This window comes from Mobula hypostoma, chromosome 2 (assembly GCF_963921235.1).
Source record: "Mobula hypostoma chromosome 2, sMobHyp1.1, whole genome shotgun sequence".
Lineage (NCBI taxonomy): Eukaryota > Metazoa > Chordata > Chondrichthyes > Myliobatiformes > Myliobatidae > Mobula > Mobula hypostoma.
In genome coordinates, this window is record NC_086098.1 from 130,392,876 (window position 1) to 130,406,583 (window position 13,708).

The 13,708-nt window shown below is 40.8% G+C and overlaps 1 protein-coding gene across 1 annotated transcript in view; it reads right to left on the minus strand.

Moving 5' to 3' along the window:
- Window positions 1-2,730: 2,730 nt before the first annotated feature.
- supt7l (SPT7 like, STAGA complex subunit gamma) overlaps window positions 2,731-13,708 on the minus strand; it is a 42,378-nt gene continuing 31,400 nt past the window's right edge. Inside the window, exons 4-5 of the mRNA XM_063040659.1 lie at window positions 7,604-7,844; window positions 2,731-5,528 (exon numbers count right to left, since the gene is read on the minus strand). Of these exons, the coding sequence (XP_062896729.1) occupies window positions 5,260-5,528; window positions 7,604-7,844 (510 nt within the window). The 3' untranslated portion in view covers window positions 2,731-5,259. The remainder of the gene's footprint in view (window positions 5,529-7,603; window positions 7,845-13,708) is intronic.

Genomic DNA, 13,708 nt, shown 5'->3' on the forward strand with positions numbered 1-13,708 from the left:
TAGAAGGAGTCAATTTTAGAAAACCCAGCACATTTATTTTTCCTACATTTACACACTTAGTCCAGTGGTCGTGGAGCATAAGGATCCCTTCTTTGTAGAAGTCGGCGATTGGACCTCCAGAAAGTGGTCCACAGCGGGGGTGAACAGGTGCACGCACAGCTTTGTGCCGTCGGTCTCGTACTGCTGAAAGGCGCTGATTTCGGTCATCCTCAAAGTCAGACGCAGCTTTTCTGGTCAGGGCGCCCCACGCAGCCCTGTCGGCTGCGGACTCCTCAAGGTGTCGAGTCTGGAGGTCTGCCCATTTGATGTACAATTTCAGATTGTCTTTGAATCATTTTTTGGGGCGGCCCTGATTGCGACTGCCATGCTCAAGCTCACCGTAGAGCAGCTGCCTGGGGATTCTTGTTTCACCCATGCGGATTACATGGCCAGTCCAGTATAGCTGGGCCTGGAAAATCCTTGTCTCAATGCTTGTGCTGTTGGCTTTGTCAAGGACTTCCTGGCTGGTGATTCGGTCCCACCATCGAATCCTCATGATCGACCGCAGAGAGCGCATGTGAAACTACTCCAGATGTTTGATGTGCCTGTGGTACAGGGTCCAGATTTCGCAGCCGTACAGGAGAGAGGTGAGGTGCACAGCCTTGTACACCTTGAGCTTGGTTGAAAGCTGTATGTCCTTATGCTCCAGACCTTTGACACGGAGTTTCCTGAGTGCCTGGCTGGCTTTCTGGATCCTTGCAATGATTTTTTTGTAAAGGGATCCGCCACTGGAGATGGTGCTTCCTAGATACTTGAAGCTCTCCACATTCTTCAGGACAGTGCCGTCGATGGTGATGCATGGCTGAGGAAAGTGACTGTTTGGTACAGGTTGTAGGAGAACTTCTGTCTTACCGAGGCTGATTGTCAGGCCGAACAGCTTTGAGGCTGCGGAGACCTTGTCGACAATCGTCAGCAGGTGGTTCTCCTGGTGGGCCATGAGGGCACAGTCATCAGCAAACAGGGCTTCAGTGATGAGCCTCCTCAACGTTTTGGTCTTTTTAGCAAGGCACCTCAGGTCAAACATCCATACGTCTAGGCGATATCTTATGTAAATACCCAGGTCTAGGTCCTTAACAGCATGCTTCAGCACTTGGGTGAAGAAAAGGTTGAAGAGCACTGGTGCTAGAATGCACCCTTGCTTCATGCCATTTGAGATGTTGAAAGATCTCAAATAAGTCTTAAAATGAATTTAAGTTGCAAAAGAACAAGAGCTTTCTGTTCCAGTCATAGCAAACTAATTTACTCAAGATTAATCAGAAACCATACCATTTCACCCTAAATTAAGCCGATGGATAATAACCAGGTAGAAAATTAATAATATTCAACATGTATAACCAAAATAAATAACTAGTTGTCTGTTTTACATACAACTTCAAACATTTTCTTTCTGCCCATATAAATAATACAGGAACTACATGGGCATTCCTTCACAGTAGAGCCCCTTGCTAATAATTCCGTCTTTTTTAACATTAAATAATTAGAATTATCCAGTTATGTGAATTTTGTAACATAAGCAATGTTGCTAAATGGGAATTTAGTGCTTTAAAAATTGATTCACCAAATCATTTAAATTGCAACTTCAAAGAGTCAATTGTAGTCACACTTTGGAACCCAATGAAAAGCTTAAATTAGGTCTTTAAACTGCTGATCACTGGATGTCCTGAGTGTAAGATTATTCCTTAATAAGCTTAATATTACGTGACTGCAAATATTGATTTCACAATGGTTTGCTAATTGTATAAGATTAATGATTCAAGTTTTCAAGGGGGTTGCACTTTTAATTTCCCTTTACAATTTATCCGAACTTCATTATTCTTGCTTCAGCCAGAAGTAAATTAAATCTTGTCAGGCTGCTAACACTCTATGGATCATCCTCCTCCACAGATCTTCAGTGACTTCACTGATGGCTCCTGCTCTGCATGAGGTTCGCAACTCACAACTTGGTCTGAGGTTTGCACTGACACATGGTAGATTATACGCACCCCTCTGAACTGCTGGATACTAACTGACATGAGGAATAAGATGAATTTCTATGACAACGTGGGCACCACCTTTACTGCTTTTATTTTATCACGGGTTATCTTATAACCTTATTATCTTAATTAGAACATAGAACAGTACAGAACAGGAGGAGGCTCTTTGGCAATCATGGCGCCAAGTGAAACTAATCCCATCTGCTTGCCCTCCATTCCTTTCAAGTTGATGTGCCTGCTTCCACCACCATTCTTGGCAGTGCATTCCAGGCACGTACAACTCTGTGTAGAGAAAAACACCTGCCCTGCACATCTCATAAATAAAACACACCTCACTTTACCTGCACCCTTTCCTGTATGTCCTCACCTCTATTTGGTCAGCATATAACAGCCGTCTCTTCCAGGTCCAGCTTTACTCCTGCCCTCAGAAAGCAGATCAGCACCAATGCTGATGAATATCGATGAAAGATGATAATAGATGTTCAGGTCCTGCAAGCTATTGTTGTGTTCCTGATGCCTTCACCTCTCTGCTGTTCAGGCTAAACATTTACTGTTAAATTTACTGACATGTCATCTACAGGTCTTGGTGGCTTGGGGGTGGGAGGGGAGACATTAAATGTTATGAGGTTACATACACAATGTGGTCACCTAATCAAGATTTACAAATGTAATTTTCACAAAATGGTTTCACACAGTACTCAAAGAATATAGGTATTTTGAAAGGATTCATTTTATTCCGACAGGATAAAAAGCAACAGCAATTCATTTCTTTTATTGCTACAGAGCTTGCCCAAGGAAATTAAAGAGACCTTTTCCAGCTTAGCTTTCCCAGACAATACTGCTTCCCTTTATACATGATTGGTAGACAGGAGCAGTGGGCTGGAGCTCAAACTAGGATAATTGATAAGCAAGAAAAACAAAACGATAGAAATGTTCAGCACAAGTGTCAGTAGTTGGACATTTCAGGTACAGGCTGTTCCCTGAAACTTTATAACTGGGAAAAGAAGATGGGATAATGAATGTGCTGAGTAATTCCAGCATCCTCACGGCCCTAACACAGAACCTTTCAAAAACATCATCAGATTTTTATCTCGGTAATTATTTAAGTTCTCTTTGCTTTGTGCTGAATGTTATAGATTTTTATACAAACGTTTGTATATTGAACTACTAAAGTATACAACAAGTTGATCTTAAAACATTTAATGGCAGGGCAAATTAACATTTGTGAAATAGTCACTCTAAGGAAATGTGTAACTATTGGCGGTAAATCTTATCAATCTCTGAATCCAGATAATATGAGCTCTGAAGGTTGGTCTTATCCAAGAATCTTAGTCCCTTTTCAGAAAGGATTATGATAGACCATAGGTGAAGGGCAGAGTGGTAAAGGAGCATTTATTTACATAGTCAGGGTACATAGTAGCCATTGTACATAGAAATAAATCCAGAGCAGAGAAAGAAGGGCTATTAGGTTGCATGCTCCAACACTTGGGTTAATTTTCAGAGCCCCTATCAGCAATAGGACAGTCAGGAAATTTATGAGTGGCACATATTAAAATAACGAGTTTGTAAAAGCAGCAGACAAGTGCTCACGATAGTAACCCTTGCTTCCAATCTGTCTCCTTCCACAAGTTCAATGGTAACATCAAGAGGATGTAAAAAAGGGAAACAAAAAAAAGCTGTTCTAGCCTTTTAGTGCACAGCAGAGATGCAGCAATGGCTGATACAAAATACCACAATGGCAAGTGGATTAAAAACGTGATGAAAAACACATATTTCTCCTGTATGACTCAATCTCCTCTTCAATTTTTTGCAATCTCATTATATAGCCTGCTCTTTCTGAGAAGTCTCAGATACAAGTCTCAGATAAAATGCTGACTTTTTGATAGCTAGTACATTTAATGCTGGACCTTTTAGATTCCTGTGGGGTGTAAAATCCAAAATTGACTAGCAACAATTCAAAGCCTGGAGATCAAAACTAATTTTCAAACTTACTATCAGCTGGGAGAAAGGGCATAAGATCACAAACCACAGAAAATGCTGGAAGTACTTGTCAGGTCAAGTCCTCTTCCACCTGAAATGTTAACTCTGTTTCTCTTTTCATCCACAGCACTCCTGTTTTATTTCAGGTTTCCAGCATCTGCAGTTTTTTTAAAAATTTTTTATTTTCTGGATATAATCATGATTTGATCAATGGTGTTGAAAATTTTCTCAATTCTTTGCTTATTCAGTGATCTGCCTTAAGAGATTAAAATTAATAGGAAAATGCTTAATTTAGGAAAAACAAGATATGTGGTGTCTGGCTTTCATTCCAAAAAACTTCCTAGAATCTTTATTTAAATAAATCAAGCTCAAAGTAATACTGAGCTCAGTCTATAACGTTTGCATTGTATACCTACCACATTTGTACATGGGTGAAGTAATCAAGGATAGACACCCCAACAATAAGAAGCTATAAAAATGCACCATTAATTCTATGAGCCTTAGAAATAGAGTGTGGGATCAGTGAATTAACCCTCCAGTTTAAAATGTCAAATGTAGACAAAAAATTCGTTTGAAGTAGAACATGCATTGTCAAGCAGCCACAGGGGAATGGTTTCACTGTAGGATTTTGCTGGGTAACCTGACCAGTTAATCTGTTTGAATAGGGAGGAACAACAGTTTGCAAAGATGGTGTCTATCTTAAATGCATTAAGTGAAGGCACTAAGGAAATTGACTAAAATTAAACATGAAATGTTAAAACGCACCGTGTTATGTATTGCACTGACTTGAATTCTTGCAACTAAAAATTTCTGCCCACAGAAATTCTCTGAACTTATTTCATACAGTGATACACCAGAGTGGCAAGCATGCATAAATGGCTTCCACATTCGCCTCAATGACAAGCAATTTATTATTTGAATGGTATACAAACTGAAGTGATTTTTTTCTAGAAGCCCATCCATCTGAGGGAAAAGGCTTCCCTTCGGAACTCAATTCAAACTCATTCTAAAAGTTAAAGTTTGCATCAGTTTGCACAAAATCTCCATTCTCTTTCTCATGGCCTTCTCCTACCTCACAAACTCAAAGCAAGTATGAACGAGTTTTTTGTTTGTTGTTTTGGCCCTGACTCTTTACATTAAAGTACAAAGTAATTCTGTAAGTACGTCTCCAATCTGATTAAAGAATGTATCAAATTAGCATTGTTGAAGAAAGCAACTGCTTCAAATAAGTTCCTTAAAAACTGACTATTGAATGGTTGGTGAGTTTTCACACCTTCCTTAGCTTTTTCTTTGGTCGCTGATTGAAAACAGGAGAAGATGCCATTAGACTGTCAGGAGAGTGAGATATATAGCTGCCATCAGAGCCAGCAGTGTTTGGAGTTTGTGGGATGCCAGAGTCACTCATGGCAGACATTGGTTCTTCAAACACATCGTTGCCCAAAACACCATGAGGAGGGCCGTTGCCTTCTTCATTCTCTTGAGGCTCCATTTTAACTTGGGTTAGATTCCACAGAGGAGAGCTGCTAACCTCAGGGCCTGAAGAAAGAACCAAATCTGAAATTAAACCAGGTTTTAACAAAAAAAATCATCTCCACCTAGACAGTTGTAGCCAGGGAACCACTTGTAATGACTTCTTTTTCTGCTCAATGCACCATCTACAAAACTAAAAATTCTATTGGTCATTCATGCAGCTATATCAACCACTCGTATTTTGTATTTGAATCCTTTAATCCAAATATTTATTTCTGTCTTTCCATCTTTCCATTGAATGTATCAGCCCATTATTCAGTAGACCCAAAACATTACCTGTTCTCTTTCTATAATGCCGTCCGATCTGCTTAGTTTTTCTACCTTTTTCCGTTTTTATTTCAGATTTCCAGTATCTGTTTGTTTTTCTTAATTTCAACCCATTCTTTGCCTTTTTGCTCTCTCGTTTGCTTCAAGGTCACCGATTTTTTTATTTTAAGCAAAAGAACTATTGCAGTTATGCATGGTAGCTGCACATACATATACTTCCCTGCTTTGCAAATCTGTGTGTTCATGAAGATATTTATCCCTCTTATTTTCACAGTGTTTTGCTATACCATTCAAATCTTTGAAAGATGTTTTTACTTTGTCCCAATTCACCTGCATTTTAGACAAAAATAAACCTCTAAAAGCACTAATTAAGCCAACCTACAATTAATATTTTGGTGTGTCTGCAGATTCATTCCAAAAACCTAACCCATTTCCCTCATACTGACAATACTAGAGTGAATCACTGGTTTTCAACAATCATCTCCAAGATCACAGGGATTTCGTTCCAATTATAGTAGCATTCAACTACTGTGAATATGGCCCTTATCTCCTACATAGTGTTCATCAGGAATTTTTGAGTCATTTTCTGTAAGATTATTTATTGAAGTCTTTATTTTGTGGCACTGCTGCACATGACTTTCAGGAAAAAGGGCTATATCCATAATACAGTAAATCTGATAATTCCCTATTCAACTACATGAAAATTCCAGTGCACTGGGACTTGGCTCATAAGGAGATATTTACTTCCTCCTTTCCAATTCATCTTGGCCCTTATTCCCATATTCCTCTTAGGTTAATAAGGTCCTCATTTGCTGAATTCTCTTTATATTTACTGGAAATTTTATTATAATACTATGCAACATAAAAAGTGAGTTATAAACATGTTGGGATAATAATAAACAACATCAAATCACCTGGAAAATCTGCTAGTCCTACACTACCAAAGACCCGAGCAGACTCCGGGACACCTGTCGAGCACCTTCGCTCATCTGCAAAAAGCAGTATTTCCCGGTGGCCAACAATTTCAATTCCAATCCCCGTTCTGACACATCGGTCCATGGCTCCTGTTACTGCCATGATGAGGCCACTCTCTGAATGGAGGAGCAAAACTTCATATTCCCTCTGGGTAGCCTCCAACTTGGTGGCATGCATATCAATTTGTCTAACCTGGCAATTTCTCCCCCTCTGTACCCTTTCTGTCTTATTACATTCCCCATTCTGGCTACTCTCTTACCTCTTGTCTTCTCTTGCCTGCCTATCACCTCTCTCTGCTGTCCTCCTCCTTCCCTGTCTCCCAAGATCCACTCTCCTCCCCTATCGGATTCCTTCTTCTTCAGCCCTTTACCCTTTCCACCTGTTACTTCCCAACTTCTCATTTCAACCCTCCGACCTCTTCCACCCACCTACCTTCCCCCTCACCTGGCTTCACCTTAACATGGCCGTACACCTTATTGTCTGCCAGCACTGAACTTTCCCTGTAACCGAACCCTATACTCAGAGCTTTGTTATTGTTGTTCCCTTGTATCACCTTCTAGCTTGTACTCCTTCCCCTCCCCCCACTTTCTTATTCTGGCTTCCTCCCCTTCCTTTCCAGTCCTCATGAAGTGTCTCAGCCTGAAACGTTGACTCTTTATTCCTTTCCATAGATGCTGTCTGACCTGCTGAGTTCCTCCAGCATTTTGTGTGTGCTATTCCCATTCTACTGCTTCTTCGAAATAAGCATTTTAGAAAAAAAGGAAAAACACAAAAATCAGAAAGGAACAGCTGACGTCAGCCTTCAAGGTGTCTGACAACCTGGCAGAATCTGTCCTCACCTGATGTCTGAGGAGATGCATCAGCCTCCAGTGCAGCAGTGTAACGTTCATGAGCCTGAGCCAGAACTCCAAGCTGCAAGGCCTGCTCACCTGTGGAAAGGTCAGGCTCATTCTCTTCATTGATGGGGAAAGCAATGTCACTGATAGGTTCCTCCTTTATCTTCAGTGGCTTGGTATCCTCAGTAGACGCCTTCTCTGGGCTAACCAGCTTTTCATACTCTTCAGCCAGTTGCTTGCTCACCTGTAGGCAAGTAGTACATAGTATATATGAGTCCAGACAGGTGACAACGTGTGCATCAGGCAAAATGCCCCGGAAAGGCAATATAAATGGTGAACATGTCTTTTTAATATTTCATACATCATGCCGGAAGATGCTTGCCAATTATTTTGACTAGTTAACAGAGCAATAACATGATTTTTGTTTTACAGATCTATGATAGAAATCATTCCATCCGGATGAATCACAGCTTGGTATTGCAACTGCTTTCCCTGAGACTGCAGGAAATTGTAGTTAGTTGCGAACAGAGCCTAGCATATCAAGAAAACCAACCTCACCTCCATGGACCACGTCTACATTTCCCACTGCCTCGGAAAAGCAGCTAACATAATCAGAGGTCTGTCTCATTCCAGACATTCTCTCTTCACCCCTCCTCCCATCAGGCAGAAGGTATAAAAGCTCGAAAACACCTAACACCAGACTCAAGGGCAGCTTCGATACCACTGTAATAAAAATACTGAACAGATCTTTCTTACAAGAGGGTGGACTCCTGACCTCATAATCTACCTTAACATGGCCGTACACCTTACTGTCTGCCAGCACTGAACTTTCCCTGTAACCCAACACTACACTCAGAGCTTTGTTATTGTTGTTCCCTTGTATCACCTTGATGTACATTGTGGGCCTACGCATAACAATGTCCTTCAGTGTATCTTGGCACATGTGATTATAGCAAACCAAACTTTATAAGCTAAAACAGCATAAGAAATGAGAGTGGACTATACTATCTCAAGCATACACTGCCATTGAATAAAACAGATCAGCGTGTACTTTCAGTCTTTAACAACAGTATCACAGGGCCCTCAATTCTGTTTGCGTCAACGTAATCTTTGATTTTCATTGATCTCCATCCTTAATTAACTCAGCAAAATAAACGTGTCAAAGGCTGCCAGTTTTAGACGCCTCAACCAGAAGACAAGCTCTTGATATTTATTTTATTTATCCTCTTCAGAATTTTATATGTCTCAAAGGGATCACCTCTCAGTCTTCCAAATTTAACCAAACATACATTGACTATAAAAGGTATTCACTCCCCCTTGGAAATTTTCATGTTTTATTGTTTTACAACATTGAATCCCAGTGGATTTAATTTGGCTTTTTTGACACTGATCAACAGAAAAGACTCTTTCATGTCAAAGTGAAAACAAGTTTCTACAAATTGGTCTAAATGTACTACAATTATTAAACGCAAAATAATTGATTGCATAATAACTCACCCCCTTCAAGTCAGTATTTAGAAAATGCACGTTTGGCAGCAATTTCAGCCTTGAGTCTGTGTGGATAGGTCACTATCAGCTTTGCACATCTGGACATTGTAATCTTCCCTCACACTTCCTTGCAAAACTGCTCGAGCTCTGTCAGATTGCACGTGGATCATGAGTGAACAGCACTTTTCAAGTCCAGCCACAAATTCTCAATTGGATTGAGGTCTGGACTGACTTGGGCACTCCAGGACATTGACTGTGTTGTTTTTAAGCCATTCCTGTGTAGCTTTGGCTTTATGCTTGGGGTCATTGTCTTGCTGGAAAACAAATCTTCTCCCAAGTCACAGTTCTCTTGCACACTGCATCAGGTTTTCTTCTAGGATTTCCCTGTATTTTGCTGCGTTCATTTTACCCTCTACCTTCACAAGCCTTCCAGGGTCTGCTGTAGTGAAACATTCCCACAGCATGATGCAGCCAACATCATGCTTCACGTTAGGGGTGGTGTGTTTTTGATTATGTGCTTTGTTTGGTCGTTTAGTCTAATGGTCAAAAAGCTCAATTTTTGATTCATCAGACCATAGAATCTCCTTCCAACTGACTTCAGAGTCTCTCATATGCCTTCTGGCAAACTCTAGCCAAGATTTCATGTGGCTTTATCTTTGCCACTCTCCCACAAAGCTGTGATTAGTGCAGCATCCTGGCAACCATTGTATGCGGTCTCTCCCATATCCGCCACTGAAGCTTGTATCTCCTCCAGAGTAGTCATAGGCCTCTTGATGGCCTCCCTCACTAGTCCCCTTCTTGCATGGTCCCTTAGGTTTTGAGGACAGCCTGCTCTAGACATATTCTTTCCATTTCTAGACAATTGAATTAATTGTACTCCAAGGGATATTAATTGACTTCTTTTTCTTCATGATGTAGTTTTTGCCAGGATACTGACTCACCAGCAATTGGACCTTCCAGATACAGTTGTACTTTTACTACAATCAATTGAAACACCTTGACTGCACACAGGTCTCCAAAAACAGATCTCCATTTAACTAAGTATCTGACTTCTAAAACCAATTGGCTTCACCAGTGATGATTTGGTGTGTCATATTAAAGGTGATGAGTATTTATCTAATCAATTATGTTGAGTTTTAAATTCTGTAATTCATTTAGAGATCTGTTTTTACTTTGACATGAAAGAGTCTTTTTCTGTTGATCAGTGTCAAAAAAGTCAAAATTAAATCTACTGTGATTCAATGTTGTAAAACAATAAAACATGAAAACTTCCAAGGGAGGAGGGAATACTTTTTATAGGCATTGTATACACGGGAAAGTCTGCATATGCTGGAAATCCAAAGCAACACACTCAAAATGCCGGAGGAACTCAGCAGGTCAGGCAGCATCTATGGAAAAGAATAAATAGTCGACGTTTCAGCCCGAGACTCCTCTTCAGGATTGAGAAGGAAGAGGGAAGATGCAGAAAAGAAAGGTGAGGGGAGGGAAGGAGACTTGCTCTATTCTCTACTCTGACCTTTTACCTCTTCTCATCTGCCTATTACTTCCCCAGTCCCCTCCTCCTTGCCTTTCTCCTATGGTCCATTTTCCTCTTTTATCAGATTCTTTCTTTCCCAGCTCTTGACTTTTCCACCCACCTGGCTTCACCTAAAACATTCCAGCATCATTTATATAGATGCTGCTTGACCTGCTGAGTTCCTCCAGCATTTCGTGTGAGTTGCTTAACCAAACATATTCTTGTCTCCCTCTATCTCTACTTATGGATCACATAGCTGAAGTACAATTCATCCCAACAAAATCGTGGCAAATTCTATATTCTGCAGCAACTACTGAGATGTTATTAAATATTTTATTGAAAGTATTCTCAGTTTGAGTGTATCTCTTTAGGCTCAGCTTCTCTGGCAAGGTTCTGATCATCCAAACTCATTCCAGGAATTCCTGCAAAGAACAGAAAGATGGAATTTCCATAGCAATAATCCATAGTGGCCGTTTCCAGGGTTCTTCTTTCCCAAGGTCAAAGGTGCAAGCAAAAAATGCACACAACCATAAGCCTTGAAGAATGAGAGGTGATCTCACTAAGCCATGCAAGATTTTAAAGAGAAATTAACAAGGTGAATGCTGAGAGGCTGTTTCCTCATGTTGGAGCATCTCAAACAATGGACACAATCTCAGGATAAGGGTCGGGAAGGAACAAAATAATATCACCTAAATTGTGAGAGATTGCAGAGATCTGAGACGCAGGAGGATCTGGGTGACTTAAAACCTGGAATGGCTGAGTTGTCGTACAAGGATAGATTGGTCAGACCGGGTTTGTATCATTGCAGTTCAGAAAAGCAAAATGGACTTGACTGAAACAGAGTCATAGGTTGCTTGAGCTATGCAGCACAGAAACTGGCCCTTTAGCTCAACTTCTCCATGCTGATCAAGTTGTCTAACTGAGCTTATCTCATTTCTTATGCTTGGCCTACCCCTCAACCTTTCTTATCCGTAAGGTACAGAAGATTTGTGGGCAGAATGGACATAGAGAGAATAGTTCACCTTGTTGGAGAATTGTTAACTTGGGTCGCGTGTAACATTTTTAAAATGTTGTCTATTTAAGGCAAAGGAAAAATTAATTATAAACAAAAATTGCTGGAAACATTCAAAATCAGAATCACGATTATTATCACTGACATACAGTACTGTGCAAAAGTTTTAGGCAAATGTATACGGCTTAAGACTTTTGCATAGTACTGTAGTAATTTTATGTAGTGCACGAGACTGCTGCAAAAAAAATTCATGACATATGTCAGTGATGATAAACCTGATTCTGATATATGTCTGTACTGTAGACTGAGAGTGGGAAGGGGGCAGGAGCAGGAAGCACCACAGAGACATTCTGTAATGATCAATAACCCAATTGTTTGGAATGAAATGACCTTGCCTGGTGTCTCAGAGCTGGGTCTGCCTGCATCTGCACCACCTCCTGCCCCAGCACTCCTGTCAACTGTCCCACACCCCTCAAGCAGCGCACCACTGTCGCCATTCCCAACGTCGTTTGCTCCTGCCAGATTTACAAACTCACTCTCTGCTCCACATTGGCAAATACTGTACTGTGTAAAGGTGTTGGGCACCCTAGCTATACATATCTGCCTAATACTCTTACACAGTGTTGTATGGTGTGAAGTTTGTTGTTTTGTGGTGGCAGACCAGTGCAATACATGAATCACTGTATGTTACAATAATAAAATCAATAAATTGTGCAAAAGAGGAATAGTGAGGTAGTGTTCATGAGTTCACTAACTGTTCAAAAATCTGATGGCCAAGAATAAGCTGTTCCTAAAACATTGAGTGTGCATCTTCACGCTCTTGCACCTTCTCTCTGATGGCAGTAATGACAGTTCTTAATGATGGATGCCACATTCTTGAGGCACTGCCAGGGGAGAGTTGCGTCCATGAGGGAAATGGCCGAGTGTACAGCCCTCTGCAGCCTCTTTCACTCCTGTGCATTGAAACCTCCATATCAGGCGGTGATGCAACCAGTCAGAATGCTCTCCATTGTACATCTGTCTTTGGTGACATATCAAACCTCTGCAAAGTCCTAATGAAGCATAGCCATTAGTGTGCCTTCTTCATGATTGCATCAATGTGCTGGACCCAGGATAGATCCTGTAAAAGGCTGGCACTCAAAAACTTGAAGCTGCTCACCCTTTCCAATGCAGACTCCTTGTTATGGACTAGTGTGTGTTCTCTAAATTTCCCCTTACTTAAGTCCACAATTTTGGTCTTGCTGACATTGAGAGCAAGGTCGGTATTGTGACATCAATCAACCAGCAATCAATCTCACTCCTGTATATCCTCCTGTCTGCCATCTGAAATTCTGCCAACAATACTGATGTCATCGGTGAATTTATAAATGCCGTTTGAGCTGTGCCTGGGCAGACAGTGCAGAGAGAGTAGAGCAGAGGGATAAGATAAACATGCATTCTTGAGGTGTGCATGTGTTGATCGTCAGCAAGAAGATGCTTTTGCTGATCTGACTAAGGTCTCCTGATGAGGAAGTCAAAGATCCTGTTGCAGAGGGAGATAAAGTGTCTCCGGTTTTAAAGCTTGTTGATTAGTACCAAGGGGAATATGGTGATGAATACTGTGCAGATCAGGCAGAATCAGTGGAAAGAGAAAGAGTTAATAGTTCAGATACCTGAAAGAGGGTCAATGTTTCTCTTCCCATAGTTATTGCTTAGCTTGCTAAATGTTTCCAGCTTTTTATTTTCAGATTTCCAGCTTCTACAGTATTTTCTGATATTTCTAAAGTGAGTTATTTTCTCTCAAAGGATCATGAGACAGTGGTACCTGCTTTCTCAAAGGGTAAGCAGATAGGAGAGCAAAATTCCTGTCACAATCAAGTCAATCACAATTTTCTTAAATGGTACAGCAGGTTTTAGGGGTCTACCACTACTCCTAATTTACTCAGGATAAGGAGAAATCTGGGAATCTTTGAAATTCTCTACTTGGCAGCCATGGATGTCCAGTGATTGAGTACATTCATGGAACAAATAGTCAAGACAACAAATAGAATTAGAGTGGATGAGTGTGTGCCTTTGAGAACACACCGAGTCTTTCCAAACCAAAGGTCCTGGA